The 21,375-nt window shown below is 45.9% G+C and overlaps 2 protein-coding genes across 2 annotated transcripts; both read left to right on the plus strand.

The window, feature by feature from the left end:
- The first annotated feature begins 6,058 nt into the window (after positions 1-6,058).
- Positions 6,059-8,860, plus strand: LOC101773269 (wall-associated receptor kinase 2). The gene is made up of 3 exons (XM_004968791.3): positions 6,059-7,086; positions 7,159-7,293; positions 7,452-8,860. Exons 1-3 carry the CDS (start codon positions 6,123-6,125, stop codon positions 8,654-8,656), a joined length of 2,304 nt encoding a protein of 767 aa, XP_004968848.1. The 5' UTR covers positions 6,059-6,122; the 3' UTR covers positions 8,657-8,860.
- Positions 8,861-18,646: 9,786 nt separating this feature from the next.
- Positions 18,647-19,126, plus strand: LOC106804347. The gene has a single exon (XM_014805210.1). It carries the CDS (start codon positions 18,647-18,649, stop codon positions 19,124-19,126), a length of 480 nt encoding a protein of 159 aa, XP_014660696.1.
- The last annotated feature ends 2,249 nt before the right edge of the window (positions 19,127-21,375 follow it).

The following is a 21,375-nucleotide window of genomic DNA, read 5'->3' on the forward strand; positions in this document are numbered from 1 at the left end:
TTGGAAATAGTCTTCATGAAACTTGAAATTCACATCTTTTTGCAGGAGTTGTGTCAATGGCTTGGTGATCTTTGAAAAATCCTTAATGAATCTCCTGTAAAATCCAGCGTGTCTGAGAAAACTTCTCTATGACTTGATGTCTGTAGGTGGAGGCAAATTTTCCACAATTTTGATCTTTGCTTTATCAACTTCTATCCCTCTTTTTGAGATGACATGCCCAAGTACTATTCCTTGCTTCACCGTAAAGTGACACTTCTTCCAGTTTAGGACTAGATCAACTTCTCCACATTGTTTAAGAACTTTATCAAGATTTTCCAAACAGTTGTTGAAACTTGTACCATGAACTAAAAAATCATCCACAAATACCTCTAAGATATCTTCAATCAAATCCGAGAATATAGCCATCATGCAGCGTTGGAAAGATGCAGGTGCGTTGCACAACCCGAAAGGTATTCTTCTATAAGCGAAAGTTATATATGGGCAAGTGAATGTGGTCTTATGCTAATCATCTGGGTGTATAGGAATCTGAAAGAACCCGGAATATCCATCAAGATAGCAAAAGTGAGTGTTATTTGCTAACCTTTTGAGCATTTCATCGATGAAAAGCAAAGGGAAGTGATCCTTCCTAGTTGCCTCGTTCAGCTTTCGGTAGTCGATACACATCCTCCATCCCATCACTATCCTCTGGGGGATCAGCTCATTCTTCTCATTTGCCACGATAGTAAGTCCCTCTTTCTTTGGTACGCAATGCACTTGGCTCACCCATTCACTGTGTGATACTGGGTAGATTATCCTAGCATTAAGCAATTTGATCACCTCATTCTTTACTATGTCATGCATTGCATGACTTAGTCTTCTTTGGCCTTCCACAACTGGCTTATAATGTTCTTCTAATTGTATGCGATGAGTGCAGAAGGCTGGACTGATTCCTTCTAAGTCTTTGATCATGTACCCAATCACTTTTTGATGCTTTCTCAATAAATTCAGCAACTTCTTAGTTTCTTCTTCGCTCAACTCGTCGCTAATGATAAATAGATACGTCTTATTGTTCCCCAAATATTCATATTTTAATCCCTTGGGTAATGGCTTCTGCTCAACATCTGGCGCTCTGGTTCTTGTTGTACCAATTCTCCAATATCTTCAAATTTTCCTTCCTCCAGAGTCCCATATTGAGGTGACAATGCATCAGTTGCTTTTTCCAATTCGTTATCTTGGTCATCCTCATTATTTTCCATTGCTCTTAGTAGAGGATCCCTGAAATTTTTAGCAAAATATACACTTTCTACCTCCTTGTTATTAGGAGATAGATGCAATTTTTTCCTAGATGCAAGCAGAAAATCATAAGTGTGTTTAGCACTATCAAGATTAATTGTTACTTTGCTTTCTCCCGCATCAAGCACAACATTTACCAACTTAAGAAAGGGTCTACCAAGGATTATATCATCATGTTTATCATGGCAAGCATCAATAACAAAGAAATCAGTTGGTATAAATTTATTTGAGATATTAACTTTTAGATCTCTAAGCATACCCAAAGGTTCGGTTGTTCTACCATCTCCCATGATCAATTGAATCGGTGCTGGAGCAAGTTGCAAAGTCTTACTGAAAAGTTTATAATAAAGTTTTGAAGACATAACACTTACATGTGCTCCAATATCGTAGAGTGCTTTGTCGATAATCTTCCCATTGATCATGCAGTCGAAATGTGGTGTAGGCAAATGTGCTCCTTCATCTTGATTCGTTCCAATTGCGTATATTTGTGCTAGACTGGCAAATCGTGATGCCTAGGGTTTTACTCCTATGACTTTCTTTACTTCAGCAATGTAGTCTAGGTCTATTTCTTCTTCGCTGAAAAGTTTTTGAATAATGTCTCCAGCTGTTTCCTTGTCAAGCACATACCTAGTGTGTCTCTCTAGTGGAAAATCTATCTCTATGGCATTGGTTGACCCCTTTTGATTTGGTCATGGCCAATGTTTATCAAATATCTTGTTGAAATCAATAGGAATCCAATTCATTTGTTCAAACTCCCACAGGGGTTTTGCATTCGCCAAGCTTTGAGCTTCTGATATTTCTGATTTGTCATCTTTGATACACCGAGTAGGTTCCTCCTTAGCGCGTGCTGGTTCTTATTCTTTTTGCACCATAGGTTCTTCCTTCTCATCCTTCTGGAGTTCTTTTCTTAAAAGTCCTGCAAGTATATGTCCTTGATTTCCTTGCTCTTGTGCCCCAGATTGATAGTTATCCCATTCTCTGTTTACAGCTGCTCCTCTACTGATTTTCATAGAAGTTGTGTAGCCTCCCTGAGTATTTTTTTCATAAGGTCTCCTCCTGCATACATTTGAACAAACTCCCGATATTTTAGGGTTAGTGAAAAATAAAATATGTGCAACAACACATCACCTAAGAATCCAAGCTTAGGTACTTGTTCGAGTAGTGTGTTGAATCTGTCCCAAGCTTGATCTATTCCTTCATCTTATCCTTGCACAAACATGATCACTTCCTTCCAAAGGTTCTGAAGTTTGCTCTCAAAGAAAAATCTCCCATAAAAATTTTTCATTAGTGTCTCCCAGTTCCCCTTCGCATTGAAAGAAGCTTCTGCATACCATCATTTCACTTCACCTGCAAGTGAAAACGGGAATAGATTCCACCTAAACTAAGCTGGCGGAATTCCTTCTTGTTGTAGCGTGTTGCACAACATCGTGATCGCTCTATGTGTCTATATGGATTATCAGTCTCCACTTCTTGAAAAGGATTGCTTCCAGCCATCTCAATTATTCCTTTATCTAAAATGTACTCCTTGGCTGCAAGCACTGAGTCAGATTTCTGTAGGTCAAATTGATCAGTTAATGGAATCGTATAATCCCTCAGTGACTTTTCTCCTTCCTCCTTGTAGGGATTAGTCAGAGCCATCTAGGCACCAAAATTAAAAAACAAAGATTTTGTTTTCTAGAGAAAAATTTAGATGTTAGAGGTTAACAAAAATTAATACAAAGTTAAGCGTAACAAAACTGACTTGTTCCCCAGCAACGACACTAGAAAATCTTGTTGACGGCAGTTAGCACGCCAATTTGTGAACCGCAAACGTACGGATCAGTTGCATCTCTTCCCTTACAGTAATCCCTCAAGGTTTATCAATCTGTGGAACAAGTGGATTTGCACGCTTAACTAAGCACTAATCTATGTAACCAAATGTTCTTTGTATAAGATAGGATTGAACTAACAAAAGAACTAGTGATCTAGATTAAAGCGGATAGAGAGCATGGATGTAAACAAGGTAGATAAAACACTTGTCCTAGGGATCTACGATCACTTGTAAATGTAATCACCATGCAATAAAGAACTAGATCTAAGTGTTGTTGTGAGTGGATGTGAACCATGCCTAACACTTTTCCTCTCGCACGTTGTCACTACACGAGGGTACTCAATTATTGAACAATAAGAACACGGCATAATGATCATTCTAGGTAAGCAAATAAGCAACCCAAAGTAGCACTGGCCAGCCATTACATGAAAGAGTATCATCAAGATATGATAGATAACAAACAGATCTTAAACAAGAGATTCAGCGATTACAAATCAAGATTTCCATACAACCCCGAAGACAAACAGAGACTTTACCCCATGATCTTACATATGTTGACAGAATTCTGGGTAGAGATCACCCTATAGCTCAACTGGATCGAAGACGACAACGAACGAGTGTAGGAAATTCCCATGGCAATTGGCTTAGGAGGTTTCTCCCTCCTCTGGTGCTCCACTTCGCGTGGCTTCTTGTAGATCAAATCTTCTCTCCATTTTTCCTCCTTGTGGCGGCGGTGGATGGTGTTTACGTGGTGTTTTCTCCTCTCTCTCTCTCCAACTCTCCTTCCTTGAAGTCCATGAGGGGGTATTTATAGTCTCCAATAGGCGGCGGCTCTGGGTCAATGTCAGTGAAAGAACCCCAGAGACCATCGTAGGCTTCACGCTGAAGAAATGGGAGGTTGACCGGGACGAGGAATGGGCAAGGCCGATCAGCCCAGTGGGTCCAAGGCCGATCGGCCTGGGCCCTTTCTAGCCCTCTTGGTCCTCTCCTTCTTCGTTCTGGCTTCCCTTAATGACCCATGTCCAAATATCCATTAAGCTCTTTATCCAAACCCCCTTGATCATGCCGTATTTTCTGTCATAATGTAATACACTCCAAAATACAACACATATGCAATAATAGGGTCATTTCAGGTGCCAAGTGGCGGGTTAGTATAAGATTAAGTATGACAACACTAGTTAAATAGCACTAAAAGTGTGTCAATAATGAGTGTCAACAGCAGCGGCAGTGACGACGGTGTTGAGAAGAGGGCAACGCGATGAGGGTCAGTGGTGGACAAGGGTGGGTGTGGATGGGTCGAAAGTATAGCTAGGTTGGGGATGGAGGTTTGGTTGGCAACAGTGAGATAGAGGTGGATTTTGCCGGCGACTCAAGATCGGTGGAACGGCGGTGGTGGAAGGAAGAAGAAGATTAACATGGCTATGTCACGATATTTCTTCAAATTTTCACCGCCTCCGCATCACCACCTCATACTTACATACCTTGCGCTGTCATCGCGGTTTGCTAGTGAATGGCACGGGCGAATTTTACCAAGCGATGTAGGTTCATTGGCAGCAAAGTTCTACTTTAGGCATGTTCCTTTCCAACCTTCTCACATGAATTTCTGAAAAATTTAGTTCAAAGTTGCCGAACCCACACAGTCTTCAGGCTCAGAAACTTTTCCAGTTCAAGGATGGAATCTGCATAACTTCCAACTTTTGGCTAGTTGTTTGACATCATTTGACTCCACAACATTGAAGTAGAACATAACAATGTTAAAGTCCATGACTTTGCAGTTTGCACTACAGCTTTTGAATTCACCCACTGTTTAGGAGAACTTAAAAGAAATTAGCTTCCAAACATGGTTACTTGAGTATATATCCAACAATTCAGAAATTTCACCAAGTGTAGGGTTTGCCTTGTTTTGCAAACTTTGACCATCCAATTGAAGGGATTTTGATCAAATTTGTATTGTCTCACTTCCATCGTGTCAAGCACGTTCAAATCTTCAACTTTTGTATTTGGCCAAACTTTTCCATATTTGGATTTATATATTTGAATTTTTCTCCAATTTTGATCATTTCCAAGATGAGTTGTCCACTTTCATAATGATTTAATTACCTGCTCTAAACCACATTAGTGACCTTAATTCCTCATTACATCATCATTTTAACACTAGGGCGTTACACCATGGATGGAGGAGGTTTAGTAACCGGTTGTGTTTTTAAAACCTTTTTTGCCACGGGTTGGACTCTAGATGTTGAGAATTTCTACTTTGTTCTCTCCACTTTGGGTCAAGTTGTAAGAATGAACGGCTATGTGCATCCTTTTTTGATGCAGCGGCTGGGATAATTATATTCCTTTTATCTAAAAAATATGTATAGGCCAGGAAGCAACGGCTAGTTGATTGCTTCCAGGTTCGGTTTCTTCTTAGCATGGTTCGCTTGGCCTCCAGCGGTGACGCATCGATTCTTCAGTTGACAGCTAATCACATGATCTGATTTGTGAAAGCCACTGGAAGAAGGTCCATGCTACAAGCCTACAATGAAATTCGGCAGCTACATCAGCAAAGCTACATTATTGCCACCTGCCAGAAGCGGTCAAACAAAGGGAATCCACATTTAATATCGGTACTAGTTGTGCAACCGGTATTGACAATTTGATACGAGAGTGGGTGGCGCATTAGTACGGTACTAATGTGCACCCTTTAGTACCGGTTGAGGTTGAGGGCCTCACGGACGCCCCTCCAAAGTTATCCATTAGATCCAGTACTAATGCTAATATTAGTACCGGGTCAAAAAGTGATGGGTACTAAGGCGTGGATGAGAGGTCTAAGGCGTGGATGAAGAACTCGTCAAAGCTAATCAAGCTAGGCCCAAGTCAGTCAACGTGCAGCCGTATTCGGTGAGATGGTGAGGCAAAGCTAATCAAGCTAGGCCCAAGTCAGTCAACGTGCAGCCGTATTTGGTGAGATGGTGAGGCAAGCTATCCCGATACTATTTGTGGACAGGATGATGGATTGACATGTCAGAACCACTAGTCCACTACTCTTTTTTCAGCGATGGTGATTCCAGCAGCGCTGCTGCTGCTGATGTTGCAGCTCATCTCCTCGGCGGATGCTCAGCTCGGAGGTGCAGGCCCGGCGCCGGGCTGCCCGACCACCTGCGGCAACGTGACCGTCCCCTACCCGTTCGGAATTCGCGACGGCTGCTTCCTCCCCGGCTTCAACCTCACCTGCGACCAAACCCGGCGTCCGCCGAGGCTGCTGCTCGGCGATGACGGCGCCCTCGAGGTCGTGGAGATCTCGCTCGTCAACTCCACGGTGCGCGCCATGGACACTGCTGGCGCCGTGAACATCAGCAACTTCGTCGGCCCGGGGCCAGAAGGCAACGGCACCTGGCGCGGGCTCGGCTCCGCCAGCAACAGCCCGTTCATCCTCTCCGAGCGGCGCAACCAGTTCGTGGTGACCGGGTGCAACGTGCAGGGGACGCTGCTTGGGGACAGCGGCAACATCATCACCGGCTGCTCCTCCTTCTGCTCCATCCGCGACACCTGGATAAACCCCGTGGTGAGCAGCCCCGCCAGCGGCGGCGGATGCTCCGGCATCGGCTGCTGCGAGACTCCCATCCCGATCGGCCGCCCCTCCTACGCCGTCAAGCTCAAGGCCCTGGACCCGAACCACGAGAACGACGGCATGCTGCCTATGGCGGTGCGCGTCGCGGAGCAGGGCTGGTTCGACGGCGTCGCCGCGCAGATGCTCAACGGGTCGGTGGCGAGCAGCAGCGTGCTCCAGACGGCGGTGCCGGTAATGCTGGAGTGGGCGGTGGCGTCAATCATGATAGTGCCGCCGCACGCCAACGGCATCGGCAACTCGTCGTGTCCCGTTGACGCGGCGAGGAGCGCGTGCCGCAGCAGCCACAGCACCTGCCGCAACGTCACCGACAACTACCGGACTGGATATGTGTGCCAGTGTCAGGACGGGTACGCCGGCAACCCCTACCTTGCCGGTGACGGCGGATGCCAAGGTATGCACAGGCACGGCACCATTGATTACATATCGACATCTCGTGATTTGACATGCTTCTATGCTTGACCAGATATTGACGAGTGCGCGCTCCCGGGGAAGTGTTTCGGCGTGTGTACAAACATTGCTGGAGGGTACGAGTGCCGGTGCCCACGCGGTGCTCGTGGCAACCCGTTCATGGCAAATGGCTGTATCAAATCTTCTCTAGGTGAGCAGAGCACCACTCGATCGATCGTTTCCAGTGTTAGTTCTGTTTTAGATCTGTGGCTTATAACTCTGTTTTAGTTCTGCAATCCTTCCTGGTCGTTTCATATGTACATAATTCACCCTGATAGGAAAAAACAATGTTTGTTTTTATATTCTCAGGGCTAAGTATTGGCCTTGGAGTTGGTAGTGGGGCAGGTCTTCTGGTCCTGGTACTCGGTGCTGCCTTTATGACACGTAGGATTAAGCATCAGAGGGCAAGAATGCTGAAGCAGAAGTTCTTCAAGCAGAACCGTGGGCATTTGTTGAAACAATTGGTATCCCAAAATGCAGATATTGCTGAGAGGATGATCATCCCCTTGGTAGAACTGGAGAAAGCCACAAACAATTTCGACAAAGATCGCGAGCTTGGTGGAGGAGGGCACGGTACTGTCTACAAAGGGATATTATCAGACCTGCACGTTGTTGCGATCAAAAAGTCGAAGGTGGCAATCCAAAGAGAGATTGACGAATTCATAAATGAGGTAGCCATTCTCTCACAGATCAACCACAGGAATGTGGTAAGACTTTTTGGCTGCTGCCTCGAGACCGAAGTGCCACTTTTGGTGTATGAATTCATTTCAAATGGCACGCTTTATGACCATCTTCACGTCCAAGGACCAACATCATTACCATGGCAGAATAGGCTGAGAATTGCGACAGAAACCGCCAGAGCCCTTGCCTACCTTCACATGGCCGTGTCTGTCCCTATAGTTCATAGGGATGTAAAGTCTCATAACATTCTATTGGATGACTCTCTAACAGCTAAAGTGTCGGACTTTGGAGCTTCAAGGTGCATTCCACCTGATCAAACTGGTGTTGCAACGGCTATCCAAGGAACACTAGGATACCTAGATCCTATGTACTACTACACCGGTAGACTGACCGAGAAGAGCGACGTTTATAGCTTTGGTGTTGTTCTAATAGAGTTGCTCACTAGAAAGAAACCGTATTTATACAGATCACCTGAGGATGATAGCCTAATTGCTCAATTCACTTCCTTGGTTACACATGGCAATTTGTCTGATGTACTTGATCCACAAATTATGGAGGAGGGAGGCAAAGAAGTCAGCGAAGTAGCTTCATTGGCAACAGTATGTGTGAAGCTAAAAGCGGAGGATCGGCCAACCATGAGACAGGTGGAGATGACCCTTGAAAGCATTCAAGAATCACTACAAGTTAAACTGCATAGTGTGGGTACAAAGATATCCGAGGATAAACAAATGGCAGTGACCCTTCCAACAATGGAGGGTAGAAGCAGCAAAGAGTCAAGTAGGCAGTACAGTCTTGAAGAAGAGTACTTGTTGTCATCGAGGTATCCCCGTTAGCGGTTTCTTATAACGATGAACATGTAAAGGCTTTATATTCATGGTTCCGAAGCCTATTGTGGTTTTGATTATTTTCAAAGGTGAAATCATACATGGTATGTTGAATGTACTTCTCAAGATAATAACGTGGTATATCCATCTGTATGTGGTATATTTGTTTGGAAAAAAGTAAATATTAGAGTCACAGAAATTATTTTTATCTAATCCTCACCCTAACCAGCACTTGCACCATTTGGTTAGGCCCTTTGTCCCTCATGTTGTAATAAATATAAAATTCCCCAGTTTATGACAATATGAGGGTCGGTTGCACTTGTGTATTCTGGGCACGAGATAGGCAGCTTGGCTTGAAACCCCATGGGTACTTCTAAGTTATGGTCCTCTACTTTCCGTGGACCAAGACACGTGACTCTAAAATTTTCACATCAACGATGACAGATCAAAAAAAACATCCGTCTAGCTAGCTAGTAGCTATTAATGTTCAACCAAGTTATTGTAGTGGCACAGATATAATTTTTTACGGTACCGAATTGACCGAGATGAAATACTCATAGAATGTTGTGAACCCACATGGAATTTTGGGTAGTATTTACTAGGATAATCAGAAAGAATTTGGGAAGGGGAGAAGCTGCCCGGGAGGACTCACGAGGAGGAAGAAGACAATGCAGAGTTTGGTTTCGGAGTTCATTCGTCGACAGATTCTGATGAGTTCTCCACAACGGCTTGGACCACACCTTGGACCTGATGGGCTATTATATTCATCCATGGCCCAATGGATGTACCAGATCCACTTCCAACATCCCGGCTAATTCCCATTTCTCAAGTAGCATTTTTCAGAGCCTAATGGTGCAGTTTCTTCATGTGATCAGGAAATTAAACGGACAGAGTATTTGCATGGAACGAAATATATACAGCCAAAATAGGATGGTGCGGCTATACTTATAAATTTTCTTCAGATGGCCCAAACTAAATTTATGCGTGATGAACTTGTTTGATCTGCATATTTTGACCATGCTTCAAAACTAAAGCTATAGAGACCGCAGTACACAATGGTTACACATCAAGTGAAATGCTAATATTTGCAGTGAATGAGCAAGCAAACGTGGAGCCAATATTTTCTTTTGTTGAAAATGAATATAACACTCTGCTTTATCTTTGGCTAACAAATCAGTATCCTTCTGTACACGAATATCCAGAGAAAAAACTTCATGTCAAGCACTCAAGCAGTCATATATAAAATTAATTAGATAAAGAACTATAAAGAAGTTTTTTTGGGAATATGTACAGTGACAAGTTCTACGGCTGTGAGCCTGTGACGCATCATGGTTGAAATTCAGATGGCACTGCCCGGGATGCAGAGACTTGCTTTCAAAGGGATAGGATTCCTCCAACTATCTAGGCCAGACTTGTGTAACACTAAAATGTAAAATTGACTCCCTTCAAATTCTCTGAACATAAATCCTGGACTCCTTTCCAAATATTTTCAATTCCTCGGCAGGATTCCCCTGCTTTATTATGGGAAAAAACGAAACTGAGGGCATTTTTTTTTTTTTGTTTTTCACAAGCATTTCATTATGAGCTGCTGCCAGATTTAACGTTTCTTGTGATAGCACTAGGTACCTACAACTCTAGAAGATATTGATTCCCCCTATGCTTCTAAATTCTAATACTACAGAAAGCAGCAACATTTCTAACAATAATTTTGCCTAACCGTCCAACTATGCTCGAATTCCATCTATATATACCTCTTATCTAGTGAACCCAGTCCAACCCAATCTTTCAGGCCTAATTTGGGAACCCCAGATCCCGTGGGAAACCCGGCTTTTCCCCTCCGCTGAAAGCCCACACGGAAAACTGGGCACGGACTAAATCAACACTCCCTTTGGAAGTCCACGCCCGGGGGTACAAGAACCCTATCCACACGTTTTCCTCGGGGCAGCGCTTTCCCACCTCTCGAGTCCGGGGGTCTCTTCCCCGAGCGGCTCCCTTCTTCTCCGCCTCCGCGCCGCTCTATCCCGACCGCACCGCTCCACCTCCGTCGTTCCACTTCCATTGTCCTAGACACCTCCGTCAAGGCCGCACCACTCCGTCTCTGTCCCGACCGTGCGCTCCATCTTCATCCTAGCCGTGCGCTCCATCTCCGACCCGGGCGCTCCATGCATCCTCCGTCTTGGCCGCACCGTGCCTCCATCCTGGCCACGCCGCTCCGTCTCCTGCCATCTTGTCACGGCCACCATGGACATCTTGACCTACGAGATCTCTAGCTCGGCCGCTGCCTCCGCATCCATGATGTGAGTTCTCTCCACTTCCTCCTAAACTGTTGCCTAGGGTTTGCCTAGGATTTGTACTCGTCGTGCCTACGTTGCGACTTCTTGAAGTTAGCATCTCCATTCTTGTGTCGAATCTTTGATTTGAATTCTAGTTGTGCTGCACCTCCCTAATGTAGAGACCACTTGCATTCGCAGATGGGAATGCACATCTGTTGTGATGTTTCTTAACTTGTGTCACTATGATTTGAGTTTGCAGGGTCTTATTTCTTTCACATGCATGTAGAGGGTTACTTGAATATGAAGTTTACTTCTATTCGAGAGCGCATTTCAATGTATCCAAACTGATGCAAAGTATTACTAGTTTGAATGTGCAAAATCATTTTAGCAGAAGTTCAGACATTCAGTACACCCCATTTTTCCATATATGTGTGCCACGTTGAATGTGCAATTATTTTAGCAGAAGTTCAGATTTTCAATACATCTCCATTCTTTCACCTGTGCCGCAGGCAGATTCCATCCATTTCACATGCAAATACTTTAATGGTTCAGTAATCAGTATATCCAAGTGCTTTAATGGTTAGTCACTTTAGCTCAGACTTAAAGTCAACATTTTTTTAACTTCTTAGGTAATTTGAAGATACTTAGGTCAGCCTATGAATGTTGCACGTGGCTATTCAGTTTTTTAAAGCTATTGTCAAAAATTATATAATCTTGCAGTATATATAAATCATGTTTTCATATACTTATTATTGGATTTTTAATTATGTGGCTGCTCTACCCATTATCTGCAAGCGTATAATCTATTGCCACCTATTTTTGAATTATATGTAATCTTGCAGTATGTATAAACCATGTTTTCTTGTCTGCAAGCATCAATCTTTTAATTTGGATGCTCATGTCAGTCCTCTTAACCTATTGCCACCTGTTGGTTAAATTATTCTCTGGAACATAGGTACATCCAGAGCATACTGTTCTAATGATTAAGCATAGGTACATCCAGGTGCTCAAGTAATTTGAACAGATCTCCAGCTGAACTGGATGTTCTACTGATTACATAAAAAATCCTAGCACCTGAAGTGTATAATGTGGAATTCTTTCTTTGCACATTAGTATACTAGATCTGACACAGTAACTATGTTGCTAGATAAGCAGCGACTGTGAGTACACTGTTGTAAACTTGCTTGTAATTATTGTAGCTATCTTTGTGTTGTTGGCTTGTGGTTTTATTTACACTCACTCTCACTAATCACTATATTGTCAAACAAGTTCTCTCTTAGTTATTGAGTCAAATGTTAATTCTGAGCATAGATGGCTCATGACAATTGGTATGCATCCTTTTATCCTCTGCTTTCTCTTTATACCATCCTTTTATCCTCCGTGAGAGAGTACTGCTTTCTCTTTTGTCAGTTCATAGCATACTGTAAGCACATTTGAGAAAGTATACTTTAGTCCTTGGAAAAACTCTCTTTTCTTTTGGCAGGAGAAAACTTTCATTTGGAAGAAACAAAATAGAACTTTTGAAGAATGAAAGGAACCAGCCATGACATTTCGTGACTTTTGAGTTTGAACTTAGATATTTTTTTTTGTGTGTGCTTGAATTCCAACACATATTTTGTGTGTGCAAATAATTACATTTTCTTTTGCCTAAAATGACCTTTATTTCCGGTTGTTAGCCACCGTTTATATTTCAAAAAGGTAAGTTAGTCGTATTCTAATGACTTGTTTGTGCTTTGCTTGAATACTTTGGTGAACTGTTGCACTTTTCTTTGTTCCACGCTACCATACTGGACAATTTTGCATAGATTAGAGATGATTCACATGTTTTTTCCTTTCTTTGGTAATCTGCTATCTGCTTTCTAATATCAGCCTAGCCATCCATGACCAACCTTTTGTTCTAGTTTTGCTACTTCTTCTAATATGTAGATCCAAAGCATGTATTGCTTCACCTTCTGTTGTGGTACTGATGCTATTCAAGAAGCATGGAACCATTTGTACCGTCTAATTTTGTGGCTTTGATAGCTCCACATGGTTTTGCAGATACTGATGGAGCATTGAATAAGAAATATGTGTAACATACTTTGCATCTGGTTGCATCTCCTCAACACTGATCTCAACTTTTGTTTTATTGTTTATTTGACAGAATTTATAAGTGTTGAGGAGAACCAAGAGGCATGAAGAGAATGATTGGGGAAGGTCCTTAGCTAGCTTCTTTTACTAAAAAAACTCGTATTGCATCGATGGTTAAGTTAAAGAGTGTAGTTTTGTGACTAAACATGCTGAGAAATCTACAACTTTTTATCTTTTGCATGAGCTAGATGTATTATAATATTGTACCATTTGTGTGGACTGAACTTTGGTTGATTTATCACTATGTCATCATCAAAGTACATATCGGCACTACCATTTGTATCTCTTGCTATTATTATTCCTCCCGCTAGATATATATTCCCTCCCTGTGGTGCATGCCCCACGTCACAGCTTCCAAACAGCAACCGGGGAGAGAGGGCAGCAAATCTCTCTGGTTGAAGGGATTTAAAATGTTAAAAAAAATCCGCAGGGGCATATCTACCTGGACTAATTAGCCACGTCCTTCCAAAGTATCCCTCAGTGTGTTACCATAGAGAACTAAGAGAATAATGGCGTCCAAGTTCGCATTCGCTGCTCTGCTTCTGCTTGTGGTTGTGGGTGGCGAGCTTGGACATGCCGTGCCACTCAGGCGTGGTTTGGGTCTTGGTTGGATGAACGGCGTGAATGGAGGATCACCTGGTGGCATGCAGCCATCAGAGACTAAGCTTCAAGCAGCGGTTGGTAAGATCTGATCACTTATAGTTCAGGTCGCTTACTTGTGCTGCAACACCATTTTAAAATTTTGAGTTCACTATTCAGAGGTTCTCAGTGAAATTCTTCTATTGTTTTTCTCGTTTATTGTTTGACAAAAAAAAGTTTAAGAAACACCACGTGAAAACAGGTGATGATAAGTGTGCTCATCACGCAAAAAATTAAAATCAAATTACTGCCACACGTGCATGATCTGCAAACTTTCCACGATCAGAACGAGCAAAGGAGAGTAACATCTACAGTTTGATGTTTTTCGATTGATGCAGGAAAGAAAGGAAACATTTACACGAGTTCAGAGGAAGCAAAGTTCGTGAGCCCTGTGCCAGCATTCGTGCGTTCACCTCTCGTTCCACCGTCCTAATCTAGGGACCACCTAGAGTGTTGCAACCTGAAACTATGCAATGTGAACCGGCGTCATCAGGATATCTGAAGGCCTATGATAAGAATCCTGCTTAGACGTAAATATAATTATAAATAACAGGGCTCAGATGTACGCTGGATAGATAGTTCATCAAGAATGAGAACAACTCTGTATCTTTGCATTAAGAGAAAGGGAAAGTATTTGTAGTTTGGATGTACCATGGTCGTTACAGGTTACCGCTCATTATCTGATATCATCATGTATGAGCAGAGCATGTTCAATAAATAGTTCTCCAATTTGCGTCCGTACTAAATGGTGTAATTTCACCAGCAGCCAACCTAGCTAGATGATATAAAAAAACTTGAAGAATTCGTGACCCCATCATAAGAAGAAAAAAAGTAAACGAGCACAACATGAATTCAACATTTGGCACATTTTGACCAATCTTGTGTTTATATCCTTTCAACCAAATCTTGATGATAAGGAAGACCCCTTCCATATCTATGATATGTTGCAATACATGTTTTCAGTAGACATAGAATGGCAAATTGTGCTCAAAATGACAATTCATCTCCATCTTCATAGATGAACTTATATTGACAAATAATATGCATTACATTTATAGACTATAAGTAGATTTTGAAAAGGTATAAAGTTGTACGGAAATTCCTTCAGAAAGGAGCCAATGGGAAGTGTGCCAGAGCTATACATCAAAAACAGAGAATGGGAGTGGAGCACTTTCGACTACAAATAAATTCCTTGATAAATATAACATTTTAGTTTGTGACAATTTGTTTAGAATACCTGCATATATTGCCAAATACACAGTTGTTTCTTTGTGATCTTATTTCTTGCCAGGCAAATGTATTTACATGAAATTTTATTATATAGTATGTTTCTGTACAACTCGATCCTTGCCACTGATCGTGAGATGGACGCCTCTAACTGCAGTCTAACACAGAGAATTGTTCATCCTAATGCAGTGTTCGTCCTCTGCATTAGCTCCTATGCAGATGATCTTGATCCATCAACCTCACAGCGTGTCCCCTGAACTCCTGATACCGTTGTTCTCTACCTGTCTATCACACTAGTATACAAGAACGGATAAGATTGATGAAAGAAATAAAAAGAAGATAAATCCATACAGATGATGCGCACACCCCAATCCATAACAAATTTAGATGTTGACGCAAATTTAGGACCAATACACGATAGCAGTAGAGCCCTCAAGGTAGTCCCACAGGCAGCGCTCTCCGCACTTGTCTTCTTCACAAGCATTTGCTCTCCTCTTCTCCTCCTCCCTCTCCTCTTCTCCACCGGCACTCCCCTCCTCCCCCTCTCTGCGCCACCGCCGCCCCCTCCCCCTACTGCCCCTCCTCTTCCCCCTCTGCTTGCCCCTCACTGGCAGTGAGGAGCGGAAGCAGGACGATAGCGGGTGGCAGCAGGTGGGCCGGCGGCACGGAGTGGAGCGGTGCCGGTGGAGCGGGACGGGCGCGGGTGGGCAGCGCACGGGGGAGGCAGAGGCGGAGGCTTCATGTCCCTTCGTGTTCTCGCGATCACCTTCGAGTTCTAGGTTTCGCAATTGCCCTCACCTACAAATCAACCACTTGGGTAAGCCCTTGGTGGACTGCCGAGCTTATAAATTCAACAGTTGGCGCGCCAGGTAGGGGTGATTGTGAGATCCTCCCCAACGAGCTCGATGGCATCCCGCTCCGGCGTTGTTTTTCCCAAAAGCATGAAGGACTTCCTTGCCAACCCGATCCAGATTCGTTTCGGGACAATGCCAGCAGATTCCGATCCGTCCGCTTCTTTCGTCGACTCGGCCTCCACCACCAGCTCGGCTTCCGTCGAATCTGCTCCAACAGGACAAGTTCTCCACCCAAGGATCATCACGATGCTTGCCCAGCGGGTCGTCAATCTCTCTCTCTCTCTCTCCGAGAGGGTTTCAGATCTACTTGCTGTTGCTCACCCACCCATGCCCTCTGACCTGATCCTGGGGCTAAATCACATCAGTAGCACTATTGCTGAGTGCATAGATCTATCTAAGGCGACGGTACGTTCAACAAGGTCGGTGCAGGGTTCGTCCCGCGTCTCTTTTGGTCTGCAGAACTCGGCTGCCATGTACTCCGCCAAACTCGACCAAGCTTTCTAGATCCAATCTGGAGACCCACCTGAACCCACCCAGTTTCCGGACTGTGGTGAATTCCAGGTGCCCCGCATCGTCCTGACGCTAAATCCCTACGGAAGCGACGATGAGAGCAACTCCTCCACGCCCGATCATGAAGCTTTCACTTATGAGCCATCCCGAGATGGCGAAATGGAATCTCAGCAAGAAGACTGTAATGCCAGGAACCAGAACCGCGTGGCATGATGCCAACAGGAGCAAGCCAATGCCTAGCAGCAACCTGTTGCTATTGCAACGGCAACAGGCGACCAGCGCCAACCACCGCGCAACGACCACGACAACGCCGACTAGGGCGGCGCTCAGGACAGACGTAGGCACCCTGTACACACCTGCAATCTACTAGCCGACCTTGAGGAGGATGGCCACAACGTCTTCACTACACCCCAGGCCAACCTGGGGGCTTTGTTCGCCGACCTGGAAAATCTTCCAGAGTCAGACCAAATCTGGCAGATCTAGGCACAACACCAAGTCGCCAACGCCCAAATCGGATAGCAAGCCAACAATCGGGCCGCACACTGTCGGTCCACAGCTACCCGGCACTCTCGGAGCTGATCCGGGCATAGCAGATCTGACCACGAAGAAGAGGTGGAGCAAAACGCCAACCCACTCATCAATGACAACACCAACAACGACTGTTAGCGCGACAACAACGACAACCGCCGCCACGGTGGTAGAGGCGATGATGGGGACCGCGGCCGACAAGGTCGGCAACGTGATCTCCGTGATGAGTTGCGCAATCTTTGCCATGTCCACCCTGACCTCAACAACCGCCACAACGAGTGTGATGAGAATGAGCTCTGCCGCCACGCCGAGTACGACCGCGACTACGGCGCCCATATACCCAACCGCGATAAAGAGCGCGAGGACCGCCATCACTAGGAAGACGAGATGCGCCGCCGCGCCAACTACGACCCTGTGTACGGCGCCCCTGAAGATGCTTACAACCCACCCAGGCATGATAACGGCGGACGCCCCAGGGCTCCACCCATCCAGTACTACCTCGACGACGACGACGACATGGCGATCGATGGCTTTAGCGCCTTCACTCCACGCCTCAGGGCTGTCGATTGGTTGGCCACATTCAAGCCGGCCATCAATGAAAAGTATGATGGTCGCTCCGACCCCACCATCTGGCTTAAGATGTACAACACCACGGTGAAAGCCGCCAATGGCACCTACGACCAGATGGCCGCCTACTTCTCGATGGTGTTGGGTCCCTCTCCGCTCCTATGGCTGGAGAATCTCCCTCCGAGCAATTGGGGTCAGCTCGCTAGAACTTTCACTCAGAATTACCAAGCTACCTATAATAGACCTGGCAACACGGAGAAACTTGACCAAGTTCACCAGAGGATAGGCGAAACCATCTGGAAGTACGCCAACCATTTCTTTGAGAATCGCAACAGACTGCCCGGTGTTGAAGACCGTGACATCATCATGTACTTTCGTTCCGGCCTGATGAACCATACAATGTTCTACAAGATGTACGAGGTTACCCCCAAGATGGTCGGGCAGATGATAGAAGTTGTCAACAAGCAAGCAGACATTGAGGAGGTGGCGAAAGTTCAGTTCCAGAACGTCAAGCACCGCCCGGCCGAGGACTATGATCAGCTGATCCATGACGAACCCCAAGCACGTCCGGAGTCCCGACTTCGAAAAAGGGCCTCTGAGGTCCTCGCTGCTGAAGGCAAACCTGCTAAGCCAAACACCCTCAACGCTCTGTGCCACTTCCACAACGATGCACGTCATAATCTTCGACACTGCGCAGCCCTCAAGAAAGAGCTTGGCGCCCCGGTGGAGTACAAGCGACCCCACCGCAACGACTACCATTGGGACAACAACAAGCGCGACTACTGCTATCGTGACGATCGCTACAACGATGACCGCGACCGCCGCTATGACGACCGCAATGACCGTCACCGCGATGACCGCGATGATCGTGACAACTGTAGGCGCGACAATCACGAAAACCAGTACCAAAAGGAGTGCCGTGACCAGCCACAGCTAGACGCCCAATGGCCCAATGCTGACTAGAATGGGGACTTCCAGCGACCGGAGTGGCAAGTCAACATCATCATGGGCGGCCCCAACGCTTTCTATAGCAACCGCAAGTAGAAGCAGTGTGACAAGAGGTGCACTTCATCTCCATACAACTGGTTTAGTATCTGCGCTGATCGGAGCAATCCATAACCTTCTCCAGGCAAGATCATTGGGTCCACATCCTAGATCCCAGGTCCTACCCGTTGGTGGTATACCCTACCATAGACCGGGCCCTACTCCCCAAGGTGTTGATCGACGGCGGCAACAGCCTCAATATCATCTTCACCGAGACCTTGAAGCGCATGGACTTCGACCTCAAACGGCTCCAGCCCTGTGAAGAACCTTTCTACGGCATTGTCCCCGGCAAAGGGTCCTACCGTATTGGCCGAGTTGTTTTGCTAGTCACCTTTGGCACACAGGCCAACTACCGCATGGAGTACCTCACATTTGAGGTGGCGAACTTCAAGACTTCCTACCATGCTATCCTTGGCAGGCCCATGTTGGCGAGGTTCATGGTGATCCCACACCACACCTACCTTGTCCTCAAGATGTTGGCTCCAAACGGAGTCCTCTCCATCTACGGTGACGTCGATACATTATACAAGTGCGACACCGAGGCAGTCCAGCTTGCAGAAACCCTGGAATACTCAGCAAAGGCCACCGCCATGGTAGCCGAGGTCCAGAAGGTGGACAAGGAATGTCTCACGATCACAGAGATGGAGCCGACGCCCACAGCACTGCAACCCGACCACAGGGTCAAGAAGATCTACCTCGGCCTATAAGACCCGACCAAGACGGCCCTCATAGGGGCCGACCTCTCGGAGAAATAGGAACTCGCGCTCACCAGTTTCCTCCAGGAAAACTCGAACATATTCACGTGGAAGTCATCCGATATGCCCGGTGTCCCCAGGGAGCTGGCTGAGCACTCCTTGGACTTGAGCAACACTGCACGGCTGGTCAAGCAAAAGCTCCGCCACTTCGCCCAGGATCGCAAGGACGCCATTAGGATAGAATTAAATAAGCTCTTAGCTGCCGGATTCATCCGTGTATGTAAGCCTTCGGGCTTACTACTGGAAACTCAACCCGGGCAAGTGCGTCTTTAGTGTCCCATCTGGAAAACTTCTAGGCTTCATGGTTAGCCAGCGCGGCATCAAGGCCAACCCCGTCATAATGGATGCAATTAGAAATAGGGCGAAGCTGTCTAACAAGAAGGACGTCATGAAGCTTACTGGCATGACGGCGGCTCTCAGCTACTTCATTAGCAAACTTGGAGAAAAAGGTCTGCCCTACTTCAAGCTACTTAAAAAGGCGAACAAGTTCGAGTGGGACAACAAGGCCAGCAAGGCACTTGAAGAGCTCAAGGCATTCCTCACCACTCCTCCCGTCATGATGGCCCCAGCCGACCAAGAAACCTTGTACCTCTACATTTTTACAACAACGCATGTTGTCAGCACTGTGCTAGTTGTGGAGCGCCAAGAGCCCGTCCATGCTCACATGGTGCAACGCCCAGTGTATTACATCAGCGAAGTACTCAGCGATTCCAAGACCTGCTACACTTAGGTTCAGAAATTTCTCTACGCAGTTCTGATATCATCAAGAAAGATACGGCACTACTTCTAGGTGCACAAGATCCACGTGGTATCCTCATACCCCATCGGTGAAATCCTCCACAACAGGGACGTCAACGGCCGAGTTATCAAGTGGTCCGTGGAGCTTGGTGAGTTCAATCTCGATTTCTACCCGCGTCATGCGATCAAATCGTAGATCTTGGCTGACTTCATGGTCGAGTGGACGGAAATTCAGAAGCCACCCTCCCTGGAGAGGCCAGAACACTAGACTATGTACTTTGATGGCGCCCTTAACCTTGAAGGAGCCGGCGCGGGGGTCCTCTTCATATCCTCCAAAGGCGAGCAGCTCAAGTACGTGCTTCAGATCCACTACAAGGCCACCAACAATGGCACCGAGTATGAAACTCTCATCCACAGCCTCCGTATCGCCGTATCCCTCGGAATCAAGCGTATCCTTGCTTATGGCGACTCCAAGGTTGTCATCGAGCAAGTAAACAAGAACTGGGACTGCACCAAGGAGTCCATGGACGCTTACTGCACGGAAATTCGCAAACTTAAGGCCCACTTCGACGGTCTTGAGTTTCACTACGTCCCTAGGGACCACAATGTCGCCGCCGATGTCCTAGCCAAGCTTGGCTCCAAGCGCACACAGGTCCCAGCCAGCGTATTCGTACAAGATCTTTGAAAACCTTCTATCAAAATGGCGCTCAAGCTCTAGCCGACCCAAAATCCCCTAACATCATGATGATCGAGGCAGAACAAGACTGGCGTGCCCCATTCATAACCTTGATCACCGACCAGATGGTGCCAGATGATAAGATAGAACATGAAAAATTAACTCAGCGCAGTACAAACTACGTCATCATCAGCAAGGAGCTCTATAGGAAAGTTGCATCCACAGGCATCCTGATGAAGTGCATTATGCACAGTGAAGGCCTTGACCTCCTACATGAGATTCACTCGGGAACATGTGGTAGCCACGCCGCCTCCGACACTTTGGTCAATAAAGCCTTTCGCTCTAGCTTCTACTAGCCAACAGCGGTAACCGTTGCAAAGGAGCTCGTCCAAAGGTGCAAAGGGTGTCAATTCTTTGCCAAGCAGCAACATCTACCAGCTCAGGCCTTGCGAACCATCCCACCATCCTGGCCTTTCGCATGCTGTGGCCTCGATATGGTCAGACCCTTCAAGACCGCTCTAGGAGGCTACACGCACATCTTCGTGGCAGTTGACAAGTTCACCAAGTGGATTGAGGTCAAAGCTGTCACCAGCATTGAGTCGGCTAAAGCCGCTCAGTTCGTCGAGGAAATCACGCACTGCTTTGGAGTGCGTAATAGAATCATCACCGACCATGGCAAGCAATTCACAGGCTCCGAGTTCTGGGATTTCTACCAAGACAACCTCATCGATGTGTACTACTTCTTAGTAGCACACAGCGCTACAACGGTCAGATTGAACGCGCGAAT

Source organism: Setaria italica, chromosome V, assembly GCF_000263155.2.
Source record: "Setaria italica strain Yugu1 chromosome V, Setaria_italica_v2.0, whole genome shotgun sequence".
Lineage (NCBI taxonomy): Eukaryota > Viridiplantae > Streptophyta > Magnoliopsida > Poales > Poaceae > Setaria > Setaria italica.